The sequence below is a fragment of the Nothobranchius furzeri genome, chromosome 7 (assembly GCF_043380555.1).
Source record: "Nothobranchius furzeri strain GRZ-AD chromosome 7, NfurGRZ-RIMD1, whole genome shotgun sequence".
Lineage (NCBI taxonomy): Eukaryota > Metazoa > Chordata > Actinopteri > Cyprinodontiformes > Nothobranchiidae > Nothobranchius > Nothobranchius furzeri.
This window is the reverse complement of record NC_091747.1, coordinates 28,174,313-28,201,145: the sequence shown is the minus strand read 5'-3', so window position 1 is coordinate 28,201,145 and position 26,833 is coordinate 28,174,313. Positions and strand designations below refer to the sequence as shown.

Here is a 26,833-nt window from a genome sequence, read left to right as displayed (position 1 = left end):
ACACAGCAAACAACCTGTAGATTGAAATAAATAATTTTATGAGACCAAAACAATAATAATTTTATAATGCTTTGTAGGTGGTTACTAAAATTGTCAATAGAATTCAATAAAACATAATATTCCATAAAAATATGGATTATCAATATTACTGAACCTTTAACATTAGATACTTTGGTGAATCCAGGGAGACAACACTTTATAATAATTAGACTCAGAGACAAATATATATTTAATAAAAATCTATTTGTGACTATATCAATGATGATGAAAGGCTAATGATTATGAATGATGACACAGTGATGTTAAATGAGACAATGAATGAACTCTGATGAAACATGACCTGGTGTGTTCAAGAGTTTTCTACGCGACTCAGAAAGGTGTGATGTCTGGTTTATTAAATAATCTGGACGGTTGTTGGATGTCATTTAACAAGTTATCAGATGAATATAAACCACTCTGACACCATTCAAAAATGTGAAGAATCAGAAGGTTTTAATGGTGTTCAGGAGCATCATACGAGATCTGCTGGATTGCTCTGGACCAGCATCCAGTAAAGCAAACACCCAGAACCGATCTGAGATGAAGCAAAGAGCTCGTTAAAGACCATCTGGAAAAGAAAATCCTGTCCCAACTTCACAGTTACCCTAAAGGTCGTCTACTTTAACAGCCAGACTCTCATCCTTAGAATGATTTAGGTGTTCTCCAGTAGCACAAAAATGCTCAAATGTTTATGGGTTAACTCAAAGTTGTGATTTTAGAGGAAAACAAATTCTTAGGCAGGTATTGGTATGAGTCTAGGCATCCATCAGGCTCTTGTTGTACTCTGCCACCAGCTGGTAGACGTTGTTGGTAATGGAGGCGTACTCACACTGCTGAGTCTTGGATGCAATGACTGATGCAGCAGTAAAGGAATTCACCGCGTTCTGCTTTCATTTGCCCCAGTCTTCACTCAGATTTACTAACAACATCCCTAAAGCTCTGAAACTGGAAAAGGGTTCCCTCTCTCACACAAGAATGTGCACTGCAAGTAAAACATCTAAGTAGAATTGTGGATTCTGAAGGATACACTCTTTCATGACATAATTGTTCTGCTCCAAATGCTGCCATTTCCTTTCCAGGTTTGCCAGCTAAAACACAAACACACAAACATCCATGGTGGTTCTGTTCTCTAACTTTGACATTTGGGAATTTGGAATTAGATGGCTCCAACCTGAGTATGAGTCTCATTTTCTTGAAGTTTGGTCTTCTGAGCTTCATATTTCTGGTTCATCTCCTCCAGCAGCTGCATGAATGAATCTCGACGCTGCGCCAGAGATGTCTGGCTCTCCAGTAGTCTCTGTCCCAAAGACGACTTGAGTCAGTGAGCAGATAAAATAAAACGTGTTTGTGTCAGCAACACAGGTGTCGATACCTTTCTCTTTTCCTCGGCTGTGTGTCTCAGAGTATTCAGGTCTCTGAAGGTGTCCAGCTCAGACTTCATGTTGCTGAGCTGCTCCTTTAAGGTGCTGAGCTCACTTTTGATCTTCGCCTCCAGCTGCTGGACCTTCTCCAGGTCCTGGTGCAGACGCAGCGACTCTGGGCGGTGGAGAACAAAGTCAAATTAGCCTGGCATCATTCTGCTTCTGCTACGCTCGGCCTACATTTGGAGGCTAACATTTTATGATATTACGTGTGTGTCAGACCTATTGTGAGTCCTTTGGCAGTGCTCTCTGACTGGACTACCTCGGTCTCCTTGTTGAACAGTACCTCCTGCATGTTCCTCAGCTCACTAGCAGTCATTGTATCCACCTGACGTAGCCGCAGCATGTTCTATAACACACACACACACACACACACACACACACACACACACACACACACACACACACACACACACACACACACACACACACACACACACACACACACACACACACACACACACACACACACACACATACACACACACTTCTTTATATCCCTCCCCTCCTCCACCCCACCCAAACCAAACCAAACCTCACCCTGCTACAGAGCTCCAGGACTGAGACGATGTTCTCTTGACTCTGGGTCAGCTTCTCCAGCTCATCAGCCTCCAACTGCTTGTAAGAATCCAGTAATTCTAAGACAGGAGGAACAACTCAATTCCATGGGCACACAGGAGCACTCTCGGGCATTTTATGGGCAGTCTAAGGCCTAGTCCACACGTAGCCAGGTTTTTTAAAAACGAATATCCACCCCTCCAAAAACTTGCATCCACACCACCTCGTTTTAAAACAAAACTCTGTCCACACGTACCCGGATAAATACGTTGTTAAGGACATGCCAGACCTGTAGGTGGCAGTACTTCCCCCGTTCTTAACCTCTTCCTTCGTCTGTGGTCTTCCGCAAGCAGCAGTAATTCCGCTTGCAAAAACAAACAAGCAAAAAGCGCTTGGACAATTGATAAAGCGAGCGCAGCTCTGAGGGCATCCATGTTGTCGGCTAGTGTAAACACAGGTCGCACACGTGATGTCAGCATTTTTTTTGTCGCGGAAAGTGACGTTGCGGACCTTAAAACTCCGGGTTTGTCCGTCCACACGCAGACACCCAAAACGGAGAAAACGCAGATCTTCACTTTGGCCGGAGTTTTAAAAAAGATCCGTTTTCGTGTGAAAAAACTCAGTTTTCGTGTGGATGACAGGCCAAAACGTAGAAAAATATCTACGTTTTGGCAGATCCCTGGCTACGTGTGGACAGGGCCTGTGTACATTATTCATGCTGTCTAATCAGCCCCTTGGTATGCCACACCTGTGAGGTGGGATGTATTATGTTGGTAAAGGAAAAGTGCTCTCTAAGACACAAGTAAACAGATTTCAGAACAATATTTAAGAGTCATGGGTCTTTTGTGGATGTAGAAAAATTTTTATAGATGTTTGAGTTCAGCTCATGAAAAATGGGAGCAAAAACTAAAGTGTTGCGTCTATACTTTGGGTGATTCAGGTGGTTTCCATTTCTTCTGATCATCCTTGAGATAGTCCCTTCATTGGAGCCCAGTTGTGTTTGATTATACTGATTGGACTTGATTAAGAAAGCAACACAATACAATATATACGACCAATTTCACTTGTAGCAAGACACAGATGTGGCCAAGGTTACAAAAAAAAAATCTCTGTTGCACTCAAGTGTCCTAAGAGCACAGTGGCCTCCATAATCCTTAAAGGAAAGACGTTTGAGATGACCAGATCCCTTCCTAGAGCAGGCTGTCCGGCCAAACTGAGTTACTGGGGAAGAAGAGCCTTGGTGAGAGAGGTAAAAATAACCCAAAGAACACCAGGCTGAGCCCCAGAGATGCAGTCAGGAGACGGATGAAAGTCAGGGCTTTATGGCAGAGTGTTCCGTCGGAAGCCTCTACTCAGTGCAAAACACACGAAAGCCATTTTGGCTAAAAGACATCTGAAGGACCTTGATGGTGAGAAATAAGATTCTCTGGTCTGATGACACCAAGATAAAACAGTTTGGCCTTAAGCCTAATTTATACTTCTCCGTCTGAGTTAGGATGGACACACACAACGCCATTATCCGTCCTCGCAAGGACAGATGGAGTCGAGCTCTCTTTTCTAAACATCCGTCCGTTGAGACGGAGAACGCAAGCTTGTGATTGGTTAGGATGCGGCTGTCGTCTGCAGCGCCGCCATTGCAACCTCAAAAACATAAAGAGAGCCGAGGATATCTAGCGGCAGACGCGGAGCAGCTTGAAGAATACCTCACGGGAAAACTTAAAAAAATTAATATTATTGCCCCGTGACTGGAGGAGTGAAAGGATGTGCAGCAAGTGTTTTATTCATGAACGGAAATGACAGGAAACATGGGTTTAAAGGTGGCGGGCACATGAAGAGGTGGAGAAGAACAAGGGACAAATTTGCTTGTTAAAAAGTCTTTTAAACAAAAAAAAAAAAAACAATAGTAAATGCACTACCTTGGACCAGATCCATGACAGGATGCCACAGAACAGTGCTATGCCCTCTTCTCCTGGCGGGGAATGGCTTTGCAACACTCCTCAAGAGACGGAGAAGTCTGAAGGCAAAACGTGCCCATCCATGCGAGCATGGGAGGCTGTTCTTTCTTTATTTCTTATGCGTGTTTCCCACAGATGCACACATATGAGCTCTGTTCTGTCTTGTCTTCCACAAGACAGAACAGTTATAGGGGGTGGGTCACACCCAGTAGTGATGTGACGTTCACGTATGAATCGTCTTCCGGTAACAAACCTCCCAGAAAGTCAGTAAAGCGCACCCGCTCAAACTCCACCCACTGCTGTGACGGACGTAGGAGTAACACTACCCGACACCGTGTGCCCTCACGGACACCAGAGGAACACGTTGCTCTTAATACCCCCCCACCCCACCGCTCTACTGGCTTTACTAATGAACGGCTCCCATGAAAGAGCCATAAATCCCATCTATTACTACTAAATACTGAGCAAAGGGTCTGAATACTTAGGACCATGTGATATTTCTGTTTGTCTTTAATAAATCTGCAGAAATTTCTAACATTCTGTGTTTTTCTGCCAATATGGGGTGCTTTCTGTACATTAATGAGGAAAAAATGTATTTAATTGATTTCAGCAAATGTCTGCAAAATAAAGAGTGAGCATCTAACCACTAATAATCTGTTTGAGGAATTTCAGTCTGGTTTTAGAGAGTATCACAACACTGAAACTGTATTAGTGGAAGTTACAAATGATATTCTCATGGCCTCAGATAAGAATCTTGTGTCTGTTCTAGTCTTGTTAGATCTCAGTGCTGCCTTTGACACAGTTGATCACAATGTTCTTTTAGAAAGACTTGAACATGTTGTAGGGATCAAAGGAACAGCGCTAGGCTGGTTTAAATCCTTCCTGTCTGACAGATTTCATTTTGTAAATGTACATGACAAATCTTCTTCATACTCCAGGGTTACTTGTGGAGTACCACAGGGTTCAGTGCTTGGATCAATTTTCTTCTCTATGTATAAGGATTATCAGGAACACCATAAGAATACGGTGTTTGACCCCCTTTCTCCTTTAGAACTGCCTTAATTCTATGTGGCATTAATTCAACAAGGTGCTGAAAGCATCCTTTAGAAATGTTAGCCCATATTGATAGGATGGCATCTTGCAGTTGATGGAGATGTGTGGGATGCATATCCAGGGCACGAAGCTCCCGTTCCACCACATCCCAAAGATGCTCTATTGGGTTGAGATCTGGTGACTGTGGGGGGCCGTTGTAGTACAGTGAACTCATTGTCATGTTCAAAAAACCAGTTTGAAATGACTGGAGCTTTAAGACATGGTGCATTATCCTGCTAGAAGTAGCCATCAGAGGATGGGTACATGGTGGTTATGAAGGGATGGACATGGTCAAAAACAATGGTCAGGTAGCCTGTGACATTTAAACCACGCCCAGTTGGCACTAAGGGGCCTAAAGTGTGCCAAGAAAACATCCTCCACACCATGACACCACCACCACCACTACCCTGCACAGTGGTAGCAAGGCATGATGGATCCATGTTCTCATTCTGTTTACGTTGTCTTTAATAAATCTGCAGAAATTTCTAACATTCTGTGTTTTTCTGCCAATATGGGGTGCTTTCTGTACATTAATGAGGAAAAAATGTATTTAATTGATTTCAGCAAATGTCTGCAAAATAAAGAGTGAGCATCTAACCACTAATAATCTGTTTGAGGAATTTCAGTCTGGTTTTAGAGAGTATCACAACACTGAAACTGTATTAGTGGAAGTTACAAATGATATTCTCATGGCCTCAGATAAGAATCTTGTGTCTGTTCTAGTCTTGTTAGATCTCAGTGCTGCCTTTGACACAGTTGATCACAATGTTCTTTTAGAAAGACTTGAACATGTTGTAGGGATCAAAGGAACAGCGCTAGGCTGGTTTAAATCCTTCCTGTCTGACAGATTTCATTTTGTAAATGTACATGACAAATCTTCTTCATACTCCAGGGTTACTTGTGGAGTACCACAGGGTTCAGTGCTTGGATCAATTTTCTTCTCTATGTATAAGGATTATCAGGAACACCATAAGAATACGGTGTTTGACCCCCTTTCTCCTTTAGAACTGCCTTAATTCTATGTGGCATTAATTCAACAAGGTGCTGAAAGCATCCTTTAGAAATGTTAGCCCATATTGATAGGATGGCATCTTGCAGTTGATGGAGATGTGTGGGATGCATATCCAGGGCACGAAGCTCCCGTTCCACCACATCCCAAAGATGCTCTATTGGGTTGAGATCTGGTGACTGTGGGGGGCCGTTGTAGTACAGTGAACTCATTGTCATGTTCAAAAAACCAGTTTGAAATGACTGGAGCTTTAAGACATGGTGCATTATCCTGCTAGAAGTAGCCATCAGAGGATGGGTACATGGTGGTTATGAAGGGATGGACATGGTCAAAAACAATGGTCAGGTAGCCTGTGACATTTAAACCACGCCCAGTTGGCACTAAGGGGCCTAAAGTGTGCCAAGAAAACATCCTCCACACCATGACACCACCACCACCACTACCCTGCACAGTGGTAGCAAGGCATGATGGATCCATGTTCTCATTCTGTTTACGTCAAATTCTGACTCTACCATTTGAATGTCTCAACAGAAATCAAGACTCATCAGACCAGGAAACATTTTTCCAGTCTTCAACTGTCCAGTTTTGGTGAGCTGGTGCAAATTGTAGCCTCTTTTTCCTATTTGTAGTGGAGGTGAGTGGTACCCGGTGGGGTCTTCTGCTGTTGTAGCCCATCTGCCTCAAGGTTGTGCCTGTTGTGGCTTCACAAATGCTTTGCTGTATAACTCTGTTGTAACGAGTGGTTATTTCAGCCAAAGTTGCTCTTCTATCAGCTTGAATCAGTCAGCCCATTTTCCTCTGACCTCTAGCATTAGCAAGGCATTCTGGCCCACAGGACTGCCACATACTGGATGATTTTCCCTTTTCACACCATTCTTTTTAAACCCTAGAAATGGTTGTGGGTGAAAATCCCAGTAACTGAACAGATTGTGAAATACTCAGAACGGCCCGTCTGGCACCAACAACTGCCACACTCAAAATAACTTAAGTCACCTTTCTTTCCCATTCTGGCATTCAGGTTGGAGTTCAGGAGATTGTCTTGACCAGGACCACACCCCTAAATGCATTGAAGCAACTGCCATGTGATTGGTTGATTAGATAATTGCATTAGGAGAAGTTGAACAGGTGTTCCTGATAAACATTTAGGTGAGTGTATATATGCTTCCAATTGGTAAAATCATTAGACAGCATGAGATAAACTTCCACTGTTATGCTGATGATACTCAGTTATATCTATCCATTAACCCTGATTAACCTAATCGGTTAGGTAGATTACAGGCTTCTCAAGTTCTCATATTTGGACCGGAACTTCAGAAAAGGATTGCTTAGTCTATCACCTGATCTGAATGGCATTAAATTAATCTCTGAGAACAAAGTAAAGAACCTTGGTGTTATCTTTGACCATGACATGTCATTCAAATCCAACGTTAAACAGGTTTGTAGGATTTCCTTTTTCCACCATTGAAATATTGCTAAGATTTGAAGCATACATTCTGAGAGTGATGCTGAAAAACCTCAAGACTGGATTACTGTAATTCATTACTCTCAGGAAGTCCACAGAATGTAGTTAAAAGTCTTCAGCTTGTCCAAAATGCTGCAGCTAGAGTTCTGATGAGAATTAAAAAGAGAGATCATATCTCCTGTCTTAGCTTCCCTACACTGGCTACCTGTTAAATTTAGAATATATTTTCAGATCCTCCTCACATATAAAGCTCTTAATAATCAAGCTCCATCATACATCTGTGACCTGATTGTTCCATATGTTTCTAACCGAGCACTTCACTCTCAGACTGCAGGTTTACTGGTGGTTCCTAAAGTATCTAAAAATAGGATGGGAGGCAGATCTTTTAGTTATCAGGCTCCTCTCTTGTGGAACCAACTCCCAGCTTTAGTACATGAGGCAGACACTTTGTCTACTTTTAAGACTAGGCTTAAAAAATATTTATTTGATAGGGCCTATGGTTAAAATCTGATGTTAGCCTAGATCTGGACAAGTGGGGGAGTAGAGGGAGGTGGAGTGTACAGTCGGTAAAGACGGCTCTCCCTTGCCCTGCCTCCATCTAAAAGGCTAGGTTATCCAGAGTTATCTCTGTAGTTATGGTGCTATAGGCTTAGACTGCTGGAGGACACACTGACCACTTTCCACACTCAACTACTTTCTTCTACAATCTGCTCTTTAAAGCCACCTTCAGACAGGCCATGAAAAACGGAAATGTTCCGGACTCTGTCTGTAAGACCTTTGTGTCTGAATACAAACATCCGGATAACGTTTTCCGTAATTAAACTGGACGAAGCCCCTAGTGACAGGACCGGACTTGTTACGGACAGGGTGGCTGCTTCAGACTTGTGAGGTTGAGTTCCGGACAGGGAGGAGGGGGAGGAGGAGGGGACCGGGGGACGCTGTGCGCACCTAGATAGCTCGCTCCTGTAGCATGCGGCGAACCATGGCAGCTCGCCTCCTACGGTACCGTCTCCTAGACGCGCGACGGAGCGCATCACACCGCTTCCGTGATTCCTTTTAACCATTGAGCTTCATCATACTGGTCTCTTATGCGTCTTTGTGTGTGCAGAATTATGCTAACACAAGTCCGATCAGTGAGAGGAATTCTATCTCTGTCACAAACAGAACTCAGAAGACCCGTGAAGACGCCAACACAGTAAAAATATATATAAAAAGTCTTTATTGAAAGCAGAGGTACCTGGAGGGCAAGGCTGAGGCAGGTTCAGAGGCAGGCTAAGGTCAAAGTGGCAGGCAGAGAGCAAGGCAGGGGTCAGGCAAAAAACAAGGTCCAGAGGCAAAGATCAGGCAGGGTGGATGGCTGGAGAACTACTGACAAGGCTGTAATAATCTGGCATCGGTTGACTGGATGGCTGGTTCTTTTATAGCAGGGGAAGCAGGTGAATGGGATGAGGCTGATTACAGGAGCAGGTGGAATGAATGGAGCTGATTGAAGCTGACAGAGGTTGCTGGGGAAAACAGGGCTTGGCTGGAGCTTGGTGAGAGGACAAGGTGAGCTGAATGAGGAGGTATAATGAGGAAGTGGAGGAGGGTGAAGGATGGGAGTCATGACAGAACCCCCCCCTCAAGGGCGGATACCAGACGCCCACAGGAAACCAGAGCAGGGTGGGAGGAGGGGGACCAAGAAGGAGGGCCAGAGCAGGGCGGGAGGAGGGGGACCAGGAAGGAGGGCCGTAAGGGTCTGGGGGGCCGGCGACGGGGAGCCAGGAGCCGGGACCGTGGGAGTCTGGGGGGCCGGCGACGAGGAACCAAGAGCCGGGACCGTGGGAGTCTGAGGGGCGGGCGACGGGGAACCAGGAGCCGGGACCGTGGGAGTCTGGGGGGCCGACGACGGGGAACCAGGAGCCGGGACCGTAGGAGTGTGGTGACAGAGGAGACTGGCGGACGAGGACTACGAGGGGAAACTGGACCACGACTAAGACTACGAGGGGAAACTGGACCACGACTACGAGGGGAAACTGGACCACGAATACGAGGGGAAACTGGACCACGACTACGAGGGGAAACTGGACCACGACTACGAGGGGAAACTGGACCACGACTACGAGGGGAAACTGGACCACGACTACGAGGGGAAACTGGACCACGACTACGAGGGGAAACTGGACCACGACTAAGAGGGGAAACTGGACCACGACTAAGAGGGGAAACTGGACCACGACTAAGAGGGGAAACTGGACCACGACTAAGAGGGGACACAGACACTTCAGACTGGGGAACTTCAGACTGGGGAATTTGAGAGCAGGAGGGGTCCTCTTCAGAGCAGGGGCAGGAGAGGTCCTCTTCAGAGCAGGGGCAGGAGAGGTCCTCTTCAGAGCGGGGGCAGGAGAGGTCCTCTTCAGAGCGGGGGCAGGAGAGGTCCTCTTCAGAGCGGGGGCAGGAGGGGTCCTCTTCAGAGCGGGGGCAGGAGGGGTCCTCTTCAGAAAGGGGGCAGGAGGGGTCCTCTTCAGAGCAGGGGCAGGAGGGGTCCTCTTCAGAGCAGGGGCAGGAGGGGTCCTCTTCAGAGCAGGGGCAGGAGAGGTCCTCTTCAGAGCAGGGGCAGGAGAGGTCCTCTTCAGAGCCTGGAGGCGTCGACCCTTGGACTGGAGCCCCTTGGACAGGCTGGGCCGGAGCCCCTTGGACAGGCTGGGCCGGGACCGGGGCCTCTTGGACCTCATCCGTTGAAGCCGGATGCGATGCGTCCTCCGAGACCACCGTCAGAGCAGGATGCGATGCGTCCCCCGGGACCACCGCCAGCGCAGAATGCGATGCGTCCCCCGGGACCACCACCAGAGCAGAATGCGATGCGTCCTCAGAGACCACCGCCAGAGCAGGGTGCGATGCGTCCTCAGAGACCACCGCCAGAGCAGGGTGCGATGCGTCCTCAGAGACCACCGCCAGAGCAGGGTGTGATGCGTCCTCCCGGACCACCGCCAGAGCGGGGTGCGATGCGTCCTCCCGGACCACCGCCAGAGCAGGGTGCGATGCGTCCTCCCAGACCACCACCAGAGCAGGGTGCGATGCGTCCTCCGGGACCACCGCCGGCGCAGGATGCGATGCGTCCACCGGGACCACTGCCGGAGCAGGATGCGATGCGTCCACCGGGACCACCGCCGGAGCAGGATGCGATGCGTCCACCGGGACCACCGCCGGAGCAGGATGCGATGCGTCCACCGGGACCACCGCCGGAGCAGGATGCGATGCGTCCACCGGGACCACCGCCGGAGCAGGATGCGACACGTTGGAGTGTTCTGGGGAAGGTGACCACCTCTCACAGCAGGTCAGACCCTCCATGGCGACATCCTTCAGTGCAGACCCATATACCCTCCGGACATAAATGTAGTAATTACCAACTGCTGGGACCGCTATCAACTCTGGATGGGTGGAGAAGATGACATTTAACCTATCAGCCGCCCACAGACGTAAGTGGGGGCAGGTTGGCTTGGCAAAGACCTCCCACACAGCCTCCTCGACCATCTGCATCATCCCCTGAACAATCTCCTCCGTCGGGACCGGTCCAGAAGCAGAACATGAGGTGCCGTCCGTGGAACCCGCCGACACCAGCACGGGAGAAGGATTAACCCTCTTATCAGCTCCAGAAAACCTCCGGGACCGCAGCCGTAGTGACCTGACAGGAGGGGTTTGAGGCTGGAGCGGCGTGGTCATGAACCCGCTGCACAAGACGTTTGCAGCAGGCCTGGACAGAGGAGTGGAGCCTCTGCGTGGCTCTGGCCTGATGGCCAGCCGCGTTCCCCAGAACGGTGACTCCTGCTCCTTCTCTAGCTCCATAAACTCCAGGAGCGTGAGATCCTCCATGACAGGTACGATGAAAAAAAAGAAAAAAAATACTCCAAGTGCTGTGTCAGCGTTGGGTCAGATTTTTGGCCAGATTATTCTGTCACAAACAGAACTCAGAAGACCCGTGAAGACGCCAACACAGTAAAAATATATATAAAAAGTCTTTATTGAAAGCAGAGGTACCTGGAGGGCAAGGCTGAGGCAGGTTCAGAGGCAGGCTAAGGTCAAAGTGGCAGGCAGAGAGCAAGGCAGGGGTCAGGCAAAAAACAAGGTCCAGAGGCAAAGATCAGGCAGGGTGGATGGCTGGAGAACTACTGACAAGGCTGTAATAATCTGGCATCGGTTGACTGGATGGCTGGTTCTTTTATAGCAGGGGAAGCAGGTGAATGGGATGAGGCTGATTACAGGAGCAGGTGGAATGAATGGAGCTGATTGAAGCTGACAGAGGTTGCTGGGGAAAACAGGGCTTGGCTGGAGCTTGGTGAGAGGACAAGGTGAGCTGAATGAGGAGGTATAATGAGGAAGTGGAGGAGGGTGAAGGATGGGAGTCATGACAGAACCCCCCCCTCAAGGGCGGATACCAGACGCCCACAGGAAACCAGAGCAGGGTGGGAGGAGGGGGACCAGGAAGGAGGGCCAGAGCAGGGCGGGAGGAGGGGGACCAGGAAGGAGGGCCGTAAGGGTCTGGGGGGCCGGCGACGGGGAGCCAGGAGCCGGGACCGTGGGAGTCTGGGGGGCCGGCGACGGGGAACCAAGAGCCGGGACCGTGGGAGTCTGAGGGGCGGGCGACGGGGAACCAGGAGCCGGGACCGTGGGAGTCTGGGGGGCCGACGACGGGGAACCAGGAGCCGGGACCGTAGGAGTGTGGTGACAGAGGACACTGGCGGACGAGGACTACGAGGGGAAACTGGACCACGACTACGAGGGGAAACTGGACCACGGATACGAGGGGAAACTGGACCACGGATACGAGGGGAAACTGGACCACGACTACGAGGGGAAACTGGACCACGACTACGAGGGGAAACTGGACCACGACTACGAGGGGAAACTGGACCACGACTACGAGGGGAAACTGGACCACGACTACGAGGGGAAACTGGACCACGACTAAGAGGGGAAACTGGACCACGACTAAGAGGGGAAACTGGACCACGACTAAGAGGGGAAACTGGACCACGACTAAGAGGGGAAACTGGACCACGACTAAGAGGGGACACAGACACTTCAGACTGGGGAACTTCAGACTGGGGAATTTGAGAGCAGGAGGGGTCCTCTTCAGAGCAGGGGCAGGAGAGGTCCTCTTCAGAGCAGGGGCAGGAGAGGTCCTCTTCAGAGCAGGGGCAGGAGAGGTCCTCTTCAGAGCAGGGGCAGGAGAGGGACACAGACACTTCAGACTGGGGAACTTCAGACTGGGGAACTTGAGAGCAGGAGGGGTCCTCTTCAGAGCAGGGGCAGGAGGGGTCCTCTTCAGAGCAGGGGCAGGAGAGGTCCTCTTCAGAGCAGGGGCAGGAGAGGTCCTCTTCAGAGCAGGGGCAGGAGAGGTCCTCTTCAGAGCAGCGGCAGGAGAGGTCCTCTTCAGAGCAGGGGCAGGAGAGGTCCTCTTCAGAGCAGGAGCAGGAGGGGTCCTCTTCAGAGCGGGGGCAGGAGGGGTCCTCTTCAGAGCGGGGGCAGGAGGGGTCCTCTTCAGAGCAGGGGCAGGAGGGGTCCTCTTCAGAGCAGGGGCAGGAGAGGTCCTCTTCAGAGCAGGGGCAGGAGAGGTCCTCTTCAGAGCCTGGAGGCGTCGACCCTTGGACTGGAGCCCCTTGGACAGGCTGGGCCGGAGCCCCTTGGACAGGCTGGGCCGGGACCGGGGCCTCTTGGACCTCATCCGTCGAAGCCGGATGCGATGCGTCCTCCGAGACCACCGTCAGAGCAGGATGCGATGCGTCCCCCGGGACCACCGCCAGCGCAGAATGCGATGCGTCCCCCGGGACCACCGCCAGAGCAGGGTGCGATGCGTCCTCAGAGACCACCGCCAGAGCAGGGTGCGATGCGTCCTCAGAGACCACCGCCAGAGCAGGGTGTGATGCGTCCTCCCGGACCACCGCCAGAGCGGGGTGCGATGCGTCCTCCCGGACCACCGCCAGAGCAGGGTGCGATGCATCCTCCCGGACCACCGCCAGAGCAGGGTGCGATGCGTCCTCCCGGACCACCGCCAGAGCAGGGTGCGATGCGTCCTCCGGGACCACCGCCGGCGCAGGATGCGATGCGTCCACCGGGACCACTGCCGGAGCAGGATGCGATGCGTCCACCGGGACCACCGCCGGAGCAGGATGCGATGCGTCCACCGGGACCACCGCCGGAGCAGGATGCGATGCGTCCACCGGGACCACCGCCGGAGCAGGATGCGATGCGTCCACCGGGACCACCGCCGGAGCAGGATGCGACATGTTGGAGGATTCTGGGGAAGGTGACCACCTCTCACAGCAGGTCAGACCCTCCATGGCGACATCCTTCAGTGCAGACCCATATACCCTCCGGACATAAATGTAGTAATTACCAACTGCTGGGACCGCTATCAACTCTGGATGGGTGGAGAAGATGACATTTAACCTATCAGCCGCCCACAGACGTAAGTGGGGGCAGGTTGGCTTGGCAAAGACCTCCCACACAGCCTCCTCGACCATCTGCATCATCCCCTGAACAATCTCCTCCGTCGGGACCGGTCCAGAAGCAGAACATGAGGTGCCGTCCGTGGAACCCGCCGACACCAGCACGGGAGAAGGATTAACCCTCTTATCAGCTCCAGAAAACCTCCGGGACCGCAGCCGTAGTGACCTGACAGGAGGGGTTTGAGGCTGGAGCGGCGTGGTCATGAACCCGCTGCACAAGACGTTTGCAGCAGGCCTGGACAGAGGAGTGGAGCCTCTGCGTGGCTCTGGCCTGATGGCCAGCCGCGTTCCCCAGAACGGTGACTCCTGCTCCTTCTCTAGCTCCATAAACTCCAGGAGCGTGAGATCCTCCATGACAGGTACGATGAAAAAAAAGAAAAAAAATACTCCAAGTGCTGTGTCAGCGTTGAGTCAGATTTTTGGCCAGATTATTCTGTCACAAACAGAACTCAGAAGACCCGTGAAGACGCCAACACAGTAAAAATATATATAAAAAGTCTTTATTGAAAGCAGAGGTACCTGGAGGGCAAGGCTGAGGCAGGTTCAGAGGCAGGCTAAGGTCAAAGTGGCAGGCAGAGAGCAAGGCAGGGGTCAGGCAAAAAACAAGGTCCAGAGGAAAAGATCAGGCAGGGTGGATGGCTGGAGAACTACTGACAAGGCTGTAATAATCTGGCATCGGTTGACTGGATGGCTGGTTCTTTTATAGCAGGGGAAGCAGGTGAATGGGATGAGGCTGATTACAGGAGCAGGTGGAATGAATGGAGCTGATTGAAGCTGACAGAGGTTGCTGGGGAAAACAGGGCTTGGCTGGAGCTTGGTGAGAGGACAAGGTGAGCTGAATGAGGAGGTATAATGAGGAAGTGGAGGAGGGTGAAGGATGGGAGTCATGACAATCTCTTCTGCCACATTTGACTGAATGGCTTTGTTTGGGTAAACGACGCGTGTGCGCCCGCCGCACTATGTGTCCCTCAACCCCCCAGACATCTGGAACTTTTCCCTGCTGTGTGAAGGCAGCCGAAAGGACAAGTTCTGGTACAAAAGTGGTGTGTCTGAAAACACAGTTCCGGTTAAAAACCAGATTGAATTGTCCACACGTATTCCAGAATGTCTATCTGAAAAGGGTTTAACTGTATTATTTCCTGCTATTTCAGCTGTTAACTTTATTTTTTCTCGAAAACCTTTTCAGATAGACATTCTGGAATACGTGTGGACAATTCAATCTGGTTTTTAACCGGAACTGTGTTTTCAGACACACCACTTTTGTACCAGAACTTGTCCTTTCGGCTGCCTTCACACAGCAGGGAAAAGTTCCAGATGTCTTGGGAGGGGGGGACATAGTGCTGCGGGCGTACACGCGTCATTTACCCAAACAAAGCCATTCAGTCAAACATGGCGGACAAAGAGATAGAATTCCTCTCACTGATCGGACTGATGTTAAGCATAATTCTGCGCACACGAAGACACATAAGAAACCTGGATGATGAAGCTCAATGGTTAAAAGGAATCACGGAAGCGGTGTGATGCGCTCCGTCGCGCGTCTAGGAGACAGTACCGTAGGAGGCGAGCTGCCATGGTTCGCCGCATGCTACAGGAGCGAGCTATCTAGGTGTGCACAGCGTCCCCTGGCCCCCTCCTCCTCCCCCTCCTCCCAGTCCGGAACTCGACCTCACAAGTCTGAAGCAGCCACCCTATCCGTAACAAGTCCGGTCCTGTTACTAGGGGCTTCGTCCAGTTTAATTACGGAAAACGTTATCCGGATGTTTGTATTCAGACACAAAGGTCTTACGGACAGAGTCCGGAACATTTCCGTTTTTCATGGCCTGTCTGAAGGGGGCTTTAGTGTTTTTCTCCCCAGAAGAAACTACAGTGATGTTCTGGTGAGATGTGGTAGCCTCATGGTGGGGGCCATCGGCTTGAACACTACTTCTAATCTCTCTCACACTAGTCAGTGACTCGATGCAATTTTCTGGGTTCAAAACCGTTTGAGGAATTATGGCCTCTCCAGGCTGCTGGTCTATTTAGCAAGACAAAGTATGAGGTGTTTTCTCATTATATTATAATCATATCATAAGCTGTAGTCATATTTACATTCATTTCATTGTGCCATTTCCCATTTAGACTATAATATAGACAAGACACTTATTTTTCTCCACTTCAAGCACTGCTGATGCGGCTAAGAGTCATTGCATCCACAGACTGAACGCTAACAGATCACACCAGATCTTGTTCAAGGTAGTACTATGATGATGTGTGAGTTGAGTGATAACATTTTACCATGGTGTAACTCACCATCCATTTCATCCTCTTTCCTTTTTAACATCTTGTATTTCTGTTGACACTCCCCTTGAAAAAAAAAAAACAGTTAGAGGAAAGTCGTCAGTATTTCATTAACTAACCTAAAAGAGCCCTCTCAGTAGCAGATGAATAACTAATGAAGCAATGAGAAAGGACATGGATGAGAAAACAAGTCATTACCCTGAGCTGCATCAGAACCCTGCTCAAGGTGTTCAGCCTCCTCCAAGATTTGTCTGGTTCTGCCGCTGATCTCACTAAGCCTGAGAGGACACACACACACACACACACACGCACACACACACACACAAACACACACACACACGCACGCACGCACGCACACACACACACACACACACATTAGTTTATGATCCAAGCTAAGTCGTAGCTAGTTAGCAGGTATGAATACACACTGTCTCTCCATGCTGGCAATCTCTTGGTTGTCCACCTTCACCTGGAAGAGAGAAGTTGTTCAACAGGGTTCATGGGTTCCTTCAAGTTTAATTAAAATATTTTTAAGACCATTTATTTAAAAAACTTAATACCTATTTCATGATCCTACTGGCGAAGAAAAACAAAGTACTTGTTACGTTGTTCACCAATAGAATGGATTCAAGCTGCGGTGCATGTCTTTCATCGAAACTTTGAATAAGTAAAAATGATTTGAGGAATTTATTGTTTTGAACCATTCAATGATTTGTTTCTCCACTAAAATATAGCACAGGCTTTAGGACCAAGATACTTAAACTCAAGGCTTTTTAAGGTATTCTTTCCAAATTCATAAACTCAATGCTTTTATGGCTTTCTAAGACCACAAAGGTAAAGAAGTCTTGAGTTTATATGTCATCATAAAAGTACGGGATAATCAAGACACCTTTTCATTCATTTAGTTATTTCAGCCAAGTTACCAAACCCTCAGATCCTTTTATATCAAACATACGGTGGGATGTGAAAGCTTGGGCAGCCTTCAGGGTTTTCTTGTATAAATTGTTGGTTGTTAGAACAAAAAATTGAGTTAAATATATCACATAGAAGACACACACAGTGGTATTTGATAAGTGAAATAAAGTTTATAGGACCTTTTGCACCTGCCAATGATGCATGTGCCTAATTTTGTTTAAACAATTACACACATCAAAATCATGAAGATTAACACGGCTTCCCAAACTTTTGCATCCCACTGAATTACGCCCGGAACACACCAGGTGCCTAAGCGCCATGAAGGTTCGCGGCGTGCAACGATCGTTTCGGCGTGAGCGCCATTTTTTCGTGAGCCATCTGTTTCTCATGTGGCCCCATGGAAAAAATAATTGCCCACCCCTGCGTTACACCATACTGTTATGGCTGGCGCTTTTAACATTTAATCAGTAATCACACCTTTTTTTTAGCTTCATTTCTATTTTCACATAGCGACAATATCCTGGATCCTAGTCTAAGTATTATTCTAACTAGTCATCATGGAAATTAAAGGTACCAGCAGATACTTTTTTACTAATATATATTATTTTAAGGACATGTTAGCAACTGCTTCAGGAATTAAGACTGAGAAATAATAAAACCTTAATAGGTGGCAATTTTAACACTTATTAGGCAGACTGGATATTTTCTCTAGACATCTCTAATTCTATTTAACATTTAAGATGAGCAGCAGGTTGAAGTTAACTTCATAGAATTATTTAAAAACATCAGTTTTAGGTAGTAAATATGACAGATATTCATGCTGGTTTTTACTGTTTCGCCAGGTTGTGATGCTGATACAGCAGGTAGCATCATCTCTGTGTTGCTGCTGATCGCAGCGTGTCTATGTAGGGCAAGCCGTTTTAACAAGTAATCAGCAATCATACCTCTCTGTAACTCCTGCTTTTATAGCAAGTTGCACAATGAGCAGAAATCTTTGCACTAAGTGTTCGAGAAAATAAAGAGAGAGCAAAACTTTTTGATTTTTCTGGTCTGTTTCTTTCTGCTGATCCGAAAAACGACCCGATCCAAGACCGAAAACCGTGATACGATCCAAACCGTGAGATCAGTCGCAACACTAGAGGCAAGCATGGCTACAGCAAGCAACATCTTAGGTGTGTTCTTGCTGTGTCTTTGTAAATCCATGCTTTCGTTCTTTTTTAAACACAGAAACAGTTTTGTTTACCTGTTTGTAGCTACGGTTTCGCCGACAGCTGCCGGCTTCTTCAGGCTGACGCTGATGGTGGCGCGTCACTTCCTTCTCCGTTTATCTGCGGGCAGCAGAGGACGTTGTCGCCCTCTACTGCCCGCTCTCCCCTCTCCGACGATGCAGTCCCATGCGTGGTCCAGCGTGTAAACTCCGTCGTCCCTGTTCATGGTCCCACATCCACGTCTCCTTATCTCGATTGCTTCCTTGATCCATCTTTTGTATTTTTGTTGTTCAGTGGTTATGATCCGTGTGCTGTCCCAGTCATTATATGGTTTTCTCTTAAGCAATGATCTGTTACGGCTGACTTTTTTATTGTACTTTCTGCTTCTTCTTTTGCTGCTCTTGTGTGTTTACGATTTGCCTCTTTCTCACACTCCTTTCTGTGTTCTACTGTTCGTGTGTTGAGTTGGCGTCCGGTTTCTCCTATGTATGTTTTATTGCATATTTTGCATGGGATTTCGTAGATGACTCCACATTTTTGTCCAGCTGATATTTTGTCTTTTGGGTGTACCAGTCTGTTTCTAACTGTTGTGTATGGCTTTGTTGGTGTGTTTATGTTGTGTTTTTTCATTGTTGCTCTTATTTTTTCCGTTATGCCTCTGATGTATGGTAGGGTTATCACTGGTTTTGGTTCTTGTCTTTCTGGGTTTCTGGTTCTTTTTTTGGGTTGTTCTTTGCTTTCTGTTTTTGTTTGTTGTTTTCCTTTGTTTATTGCCCATGTCGGGTATGCGCAGGTCTTTAAAGCGTGTTGTATGTGTTTGTCCTCTTGTTTACGGTCTCTCTCTTCTGTTATTATGTTTGCTCGGTGATATAATGTTCTGATTACTGACATTTTGTGTATGGTGGGGTGTTCTGATGTCCATAATAAATATTGGTCTGTGTGTGTTGGTTTCCTGTATGTGTTTATGTTTAGGGTCCCGCCGGTCTGCCTGGTGATTTTCATGTCCATAAATGCTATGCTGCCTTCTGTTTCTAACTCATAAGTGAATTTTATGTTGCCCGTGTCGTCAATATTGTTTAAGTGTTGTGTTAGTGTTTCTGTTTGACCTTTTGGTATGATTTCCAGTATGTCGTCCACGTAGCGTTTCCATAGTTTTATTTTGCAGTTTGGGGGGGCGGTGGCTATGGCTTCATCATCGGAGAGGGGAGAGCGGGCAGTAGAGGGCAACAACGTCCTCTGCTGCCCGCAGATAAACGGAGAAGGAAGTGACGCGCCACCATCAGCGTCAGCCTGAAGAAGCCGGCAGCTGTCGGCGAAACCGTAGCTACAAACAGGTAAACAAAACTGTTTCTGTGTTTAAAAAAGAACGAAAGCATGGATACAGCAAGCAACTTCAAGATAGTGGACGCTTGAATCAGTTTGAAGACAACAGTGTGGTAGCTTGTTGGCTTCTCTGTGTTTACAAATGAAAAGGGTGAACAAAACACCGACAAGACAAAAATCGAAAAATTTGGATTTGTGAACTTAAAACCAGGAATGGAACTGAATCATGGCTTGAGTGAATCGTTACATCCCTCATAAACAGGGTTCCCATGGGGCCTTAAAAAGCCTTAAAAGCATTGAATTTAGGAATTTGGAAATAATATCTTAAAAAGTCTTGAATTTTGACAACTGGGTCTCAAAATTTGTGTGTAAATTCTCCGTACTGTATTTATCCTCTAAATTTTCATTTGTCAACCACAATAATTTTTATCAAATAATGAAGTATAAATAAAGAGTGGCAGAACCAATAATTTAGAACGCAGCGAAGCCTCGGGTCAAAATACTCCAAACACGGACTCAGCTCCTTTTATAGTCTTGTTCCAGAAACGCTCCTCAGCCTAAAACAGCTCTGTATTCGGCTCCCGCGCTACAGCAGTGATACAAAATGGTGAACATAACAACACAACATCGGTTGACTGACGCCCAGGGTGGGGTGCCAGAACTCTGGACCTCTTTGGGACTGAGTGAAGATGTTCGGTAGGTACCGATATCAGAAAACAAGTATTAAAATGTCCCAATGTGCCACCGTGGGTCACATGACTGATCCCAAGTTATGAGTGGAGGAGACGAGTCTCCTTTCAACAAAACTCTGCAGTTCGTGGATGAAAATGCTAAAAAACTCAAATGTTTGTGTGCGTTTAGCTAAAGTAAGCAGCAGCAACACCAGCTAGAAGATTTGTGCAGCAAAAACCAGGAATACCAGCAATTTAACAAAACGCCTCTTTGTGCAGGGCAACATGTTGAGAGCTGAAACATAAAACGTATTTGACTGCAAAAGAGTAAACCTGAGCCCACCCCCTTCCAAAACACTGGAGGAGCTGCAGTCTGCAACACTGACCGCTACTGGAGATCCTTCCTGCCAACAGCCATTGTAATATACAACAACTCTTTGATGACTTCATTATTATTATTATTCTGAGCTACTACAGCAATTTCCCTCTGGGATTAATAAAGTATTTTTGAATTGAATTTAATTGTTTAGCAGCTTTATAACAGCAGTTCAGCAGGTTGTTATTACTGCTGTTATAAAGCTGCTAAACGGCAGTTCAGCAGGTTGTTATTACTGCTGTTATAAAGCTGCTAAACGGCAGCTTTTTAACAGCAGTTCAGCAGGTTGTTATTACTGCTGTTATAAAGCTGCTAAACGGCAGCTTTATAACAGCAGTTCAGCAGGTTGTTATTACTGCTGTTATAAAGCTGCTAAACGGCAGCTTTATAACAGCAGTTCAGCAGGTTGTTATTACTGCTGTTATAAAGCTGCTAAACGGCAGCTTTATAACAGCAGTTCAGCAGGTTGTTATTACTGCTGTTAAAAAGCTGCTAAATGACAGCAGCTTTATAACAGCAGTTCAGCAGGTTGTCATTACTGCTGTTATAAAGCTGCTAAACGGCAGCTTTATAACAGCAGTTCAGCAGGTTATTACTGCTGTTATAAAGCTGCTAAACGGCAGCTTTATAACAGCAGTTCAGCAGGTTATTACTGCTGTTATAAAGCTGCTAAATGACAGCAGCTTTATAACAGCAGTTCAGCAGGTTGTTATTACTGCTGTTACTGGCATGAAGGCAAGCATTAATGAAGGCTAGTTTTATACATCAAAATGTTGTGCCTTTACTGTGCACTGTAGCTTTGCTGTTTTGCTTAGAAAATTTTGAAATAAAGTATAATATAAATAAATATAATAAAATATTATAAACAATAAGAACAAAATATTTAAGTAGTTTGTTATACTCTCTTAAAGTAAAAAAAATAGATCTCAACAAAAGTATCATTAAAGTAGTAGTATCAAGAAGTATCTACTTGTACCCTGCCCTACTTGTCACGGTGCAGGTGAGGACCCAAAGGTGCAGGGGAAAAAGCCGGCAGAAGTTTTAATGACGAGCACGCGGACAATGAAACGATAAACGGACAAGGAACACAGAACAGGGAGGGTTTAAATACAACAGGAGCTGGGATCTACAGTAATTGGGGGGCGAGTGGCAGGTGGGAGCAATTAGGGAAGACACAGGACTGAGCAGAGAGTGGGGAGACAGGACAGAGTGCGACACTACTGACGCTGTTATATTTAAACATTTGTTTTACGTTACCATAGCTACCCTTTCTGGGAAAGCTCAAACCGCTCTTCTGTTCTCTACCAAGTATTTTGGCAAAATATAATAAAAAAAAAAGATAAATAGATGAACAAAGTTGAAGGATATGTTTTGCCGGTAGGGCTGTGAAATAATTATTAATCATTTACATAAGGGGTCTGAACTGAACAATGTGTAGGAACCCTGATAAATGAATGCCTTGTGAGTTCCTCTCTTAGGGGAGGAGCTCTGGTGCTCCTGTTTCAGGGACCAGAAGAAAGTCTTGCCTCTGATCAGCTGCTTTTTCAGTTAACGTGCTCATGCTGGAGGCCCATCCTGCAAGTAGCAAAACAGCAGGAGACAGCTCCCCCCCCCCAAAAAGAATGGGATTTTCGCCCCAGGTCTCCAGTCAAGCCTTAAAGCCTGGTTTATGCTTCTCCGTCAGCTCCGCAAGGGACAGACACGCACGGATTGACGGAAATGTTTTGCTCTCATACTTCTCCGTCTCCTGGAGAGTGTTGCAAAGCAATCCCCCACCAGGACAACAGAGGGCGTAGCGCTGTTCTGTGGTATTCTGTCATGTATCGGTCCAAGATAGTGTGTTTATATTGTGTTTTTGTGTATATAAGAGACTTTTAACACGGACATATTTGTCTCTCATTCTTCCACCTCTTCATGGGCTCGCCACCTCTAAACCCACGTTTCCTGTCATTTCTGTCCACAAATAAAACGCTTGCTGCGCATCTTTTCACTCCTCCAGTCACGGGGGAATTAAACGTTCATATTTTTAGAGTTTTTTCATGAGGTATTCTTCAAGCTTCTCCGTGTCTGCCGCTAGTTGTCCTCGGTTCTCTTTATGTTTTTGAGGGCGCAATGGTGGCGGTGTAAACGACAGCGGCGTCCTGACCAATCACAAGCTTGCGTTGTCCGTCTCGACAGACGGATGATTAGAAAAGAGAGCTCGACTCCGTCCGTCCTTGCGGGGCTCTCCAGCAGGCCCGCAAGGACGTTGCGCGTCTCCGCACCGACGCAGACGGAGAAGCATGAATCAGGCTTCCGTGTGTTTCTGAGTAACCTGCTTAAATAACTTCTCTCTCTGTTCCTTCGGGGAGTCCAGGCTCTTGTGCTCGGCCTCCATAGCATCCCGCTTTGCTTCCAGTTCTGACAACAAGTCATGAAGGTGAACCACTTCTCGTTTTGTCGGAGAGTGGGATATCTCCTGTGCACAAGAGAGAACAAAGCAATTCCACTACATACCTGCATTGTAACTGTTCCACTTTAGTTAAACATGACTCACAGCTTCACTGTCTCCCTTCCTTGTTAGCAGACTATCCAGCTCTTCCTGGAGGACGGCTAGCTCCTTCAGAGAAAAGCATGTAAAGGAGTAAGCAGGAACATTTATCTCAGTGAATACATGACATCACTAATGGGGACTCAGACTGAAGCTGTACATGTAGCAGTTGTTTGTTGGCTGCTGTCATGGTGAAATACTTCTCCTGATTTAGAGCTGGCATGGCCTGGATGACTTCATCAGCAACTCGTCTTTCCTTGCTGATCTCCTCATCTATCACTCGGACTGCTTCCTCTCCTCTGCAGCAAACATACACAACAATGTAGTTCCACCTCTGGGGAATGCTGTCCTTATTTCATTAGCATCAGGAACCTGAAGAGACTAAAGACGACCAATCGATGGTTGGCAGTAGGGGTGCACTGAAAATGACCCAGGAATGCATTTTCAGTTTTCGGTCAAAACACCAAAATAAGCAAAACAACATGGCCGAAACAGGCCGACAGCTGAACCCTGTTTCGTGTCTTTCCTCATGTGACAACTTGCTCTTTGCTTTAGAGAAATTATAAATTCATGTTGATTTCTAAAGTAAAGTCTTTCCCCTTTAAGTGATGCTGTTTTATTACAAACACCGGAATATTCATATCAATGATGTGACACACTTTTTACTTTTGGTTTCAGATCCAGCGTGTCTGCTCGGCGTTTCTTTTTTCTTTTTTACTCCCGCTATGTCTGTTGCTTTTAGCGGAGTTCTAAATGCTATCGTTCTAAATATTGACATAATTCATTTTTTTCAGTGTTCCTGTTTTGGCCCTTGGGTTCCTCATTTTTGGTTTTTGGTCCAGAGTTCTCATTTCGGTGCATCCTTAGTTGGCAGTAGTTGTACCATCCAGTTATTGCTCATACTTTAAAATGCACAACAAATGTATAAAACATATTTTACATCGTTAAGATCATTTCTCCTTATTTTAGGTAAAACAAATGAAAACACACTGAATACTTACTCTCTCCTCTTAGTGAAGATGCTGTCAATACTCTGAGCTTCACCGTCATTCTGTGCTTTAAGCTGGAAGAGACCATAACCATGAGAGGAAGTACTGAAGTACTCTTTTAAACACCGCTCGTTGGACGTATTTACCATGCTGTAGTCACTGGTCATGTCATCCATGTCTGTGTTGGTATTGAGCTTGTCCATTAACTGAAAAACAAAGGTGATGTCATACTGAGCCCACTTTCTGAGCTGAGCTTATTTCTGAGGACAGACAGATGTATTTACAAGATAATATATTTTTATTTTGGTTTCTAACAGAGTTACCAAACTCCTCTAATGCGTGAGGCAGACGCCCTGTCTACTTTTCACTGGTGAGCCATGGACTCAGTTGAAATAGTTTACAGGAACTTCCTGGATAAGATGGCAGAATTGCCCCCATCGCCGTTACTGAACACATAATTCCTCCACAACCACCTAAATCACGGGCCTTCGTTGTCTCAAAGAGAGGCGTAAACAACTGAATCCTTCTGATGGTGAACACCACCCAGCTGCTCTCCTCCTCCGACTGGATTTAATTATGATTCACTTGGAATAAAACTTATGGTTATTAATGTTGCTGTGGATGCTTTTTGGCGCTGATCAGTGACATCACTCACCGCAGTTGCGATATGCTGACTTGTGTGCAAAGTCCTGAAAAGGCTCTATTTGCATGTAGACTCAACAGCTGACAGGACCGAGACGCTGCAGCTCCCGCTGAATTTTCCCTTCCCAGACTTTACCCTGAAGTTCCCACAATGAAAACTCGCCTTTAGACCATTAAGCACTCAGAGGATTTTGTGTGAATTGGTTCTGCAAAGTAACCCGATTTCAAATTTAACTAAAATTTTAACAGTTGAGGTTAGAAAAACAAAATTGATGTTCAAAGCTAAATATCATTATTATTTGCATCAATTAGTAGCTAAGTGAAACAGACTTCTCCCGTTTTTTGGGTAAATTTGAGAATTAATTCCCTGAGCAGCATATTGGTGATGTCTTCTCCTGTTGTCTTTTTCTCTTCAACCAGCTAAGTTCTGGATGACTGAAAATGTCCAACCTGACAATGTGCAAGTACTGCTTACCATGTTATAGTCAGCAAGATGGCCTTGCAGGTCCTTGATCTCTGCAGCCAGGCCCTCAGCTCTGCCACACACAGACAACAGCAAAAGTTAAAAGGATGTTGTAAGTTTAGGATTTGAGGCAGAATTGACCAATTTTGCCAAATGAATGACTTCTTTCAGTTCCTCACCTCTTCTCATAGGAGAGGTAGACAGAGTTTTCCTGGTTGTAGTTTTCAATCTCTTTGTGCAGTCTGGAGGTCTCTGTGGTTAACTCGTTGATTTTGGCCCTAACAGCAAAATCAGAGTCAAAGCTCCTTTTGACACTGGCAAACTGAGATGTTTAAAACATGTTCGAGATACATAGAAGACTTTGTTAAGAAGCTAAAAATGAGATACTACGTTTTAACAGAAATTCATCATAAAAGGTGCTGTAGGTAAACATAGGCTAAAGCATAACATTTTACTTACCTAAGAAGGCCAAGGTAATAGGACTTATCCATAATCTGTCTCTGAGGTCCTTCAAGGGAAATGGGTTTGTGGTGGTAGAGAGAAGGAGAGAGAGAGCTATAACAAAGACTCATGCTAGCACAAGCCCAGGACAACAATCTTCAGAATAATACCTTTCACACTAGTCTTCATTCCACTGAGACCCTGCTGGGTTACAGGTCTGTCAGCTACTCTGATGGGTGCAGACAGAACTCCCGGAGAGGGGATGGCACCCCTTGTACCAGGATGACCACTGGTACTCGGAACCATCTGGAATAAAAAAAGTTAAATGAAGACTTTAATGTACAGGTTTTTATTTGATCTACTGATCAAGAGGTTGAATAGATGGGGCCAAACAGGTTCACCCTGGTGGCATCAGCGGCGTGAAAAGGCAGCGGAACAGTTCACTCGCGTTGACAGCGGCATGACCTCCTCGCTGTGCTCTTCGCTGGACTCGCGAGATCACAAGATCCCTCGAGACTTCAGGTCACAGTTTGTTTATGCAATTTGCCATTAAACCAAGAAGAAGGTATAGCTGTTTGATGTCATATATGGTGTTGTTCCTCTCCACTGCCAGAACTAAAGCCATAAAAACACACTGCTGCAATTCTGGAATGATGCTGTGCATAAATAAGCCGTTGGGTCACACGTAAGCTTCATATATATGAAATAGCATTGCTACAGTACTTTTATTTTGAAATTTACCAGTGATTTTACACTGAAACCGTGTGTGATTTCCTGTCAAACCCTGTGTTAACTGTGGAAATAACACATCCCAGAAGCGGCACACGGCAAAAACAGAACCCGATCCCATGTTTAGCGTTGCTGCTGGTTTGGTTTGAAACACTCCATATAATGGATTCTATTTGAAGCCGTTCCGTGCCGCCGATGCTTTCAGTGTGAAACAGAGGTAATGGCATCATGAAGACAAATCCCAT

The 26,833-nt window shown here is 46.8% G+C and overlaps 1 protein-coding gene across 1 annotated transcript in view; it reads right to left on the bottom strand.

Annotated features, from left to right (window-relative positions):
* Positions 1 to 473: 473 nt before the first annotated feature.
* ift74 (intraflagellar transport 74) overlaps positions 474 to 26,833 on the bottom strand; it is a 40,810-nt gene continuing 14,450 nt past the window's right edge. Inside the window, exons 3-20 of the mRNA XM_054738631.2 lie at positions 26,030 to 26,165; positions 25,878 to 25,926; positions 25,598 to 25,696; positions 25,431 to 25,491; positions 24,460 to 24,519; positions 24,326 to 24,387; positions 23,485 to 23,623; positions 23,331 to 23,393; positions 23,109 to 23,252; positions 16,730 to 16,770; positions 16,500 to 16,579; positions 16,314 to 16,367; positions 2,001 to 2,098; positions 1,683 to 1,809; positions 1,412 to 1,575; positions 1,211 to 1,336; positions 1,067 to 1,127; positions 474 to 892 (exon numbers count right to left, since the gene is read on the bottom strand). Coding sequence (XP_054594606.1) covers positions 795 to 892; positions 1,067 to 1,127; positions 1,211 to 1,336; positions 1,412 to 1,575; positions 1,683 to 1,809; positions 2,001 to 2,098; positions 16,314 to 16,367; positions 16,500 to 16,579; positions 16,730 to 16,770; positions 23,109 to 23,252; positions 23,331 to 23,393; positions 23,485 to 23,623; positions 24,326 to 24,387; positions 24,460 to 24,519; positions 25,431 to 25,491; positions 25,598 to 25,696; positions 25,878 to 25,926; positions 26,030 to 26,165 — 1,662 coding nt within the window. The 3' untranslated portion in view covers positions 474 to 794. The remainder of the gene's footprint in view (positions 893 to 1,066; positions 1,128 to 1,210; positions 1,337 to 1,411; positions 1,576 to 1,682; positions 1,810 to 2,000; positions 2,099 to 16,313; positions 16,368 to 16,499; positions 16,580 to 16,729; positions 16,771 to 23,108; positions 23,253 to 23,330; positions 23,394 to 23,484; positions 23,624 to 24,325; positions 24,388 to 24,459; positions 24,520 to 25,430; positions 25,492 to 25,597; positions 25,697 to 25,877; positions 25,927 to 26,029; positions 26,166 to 26,833) is intronic.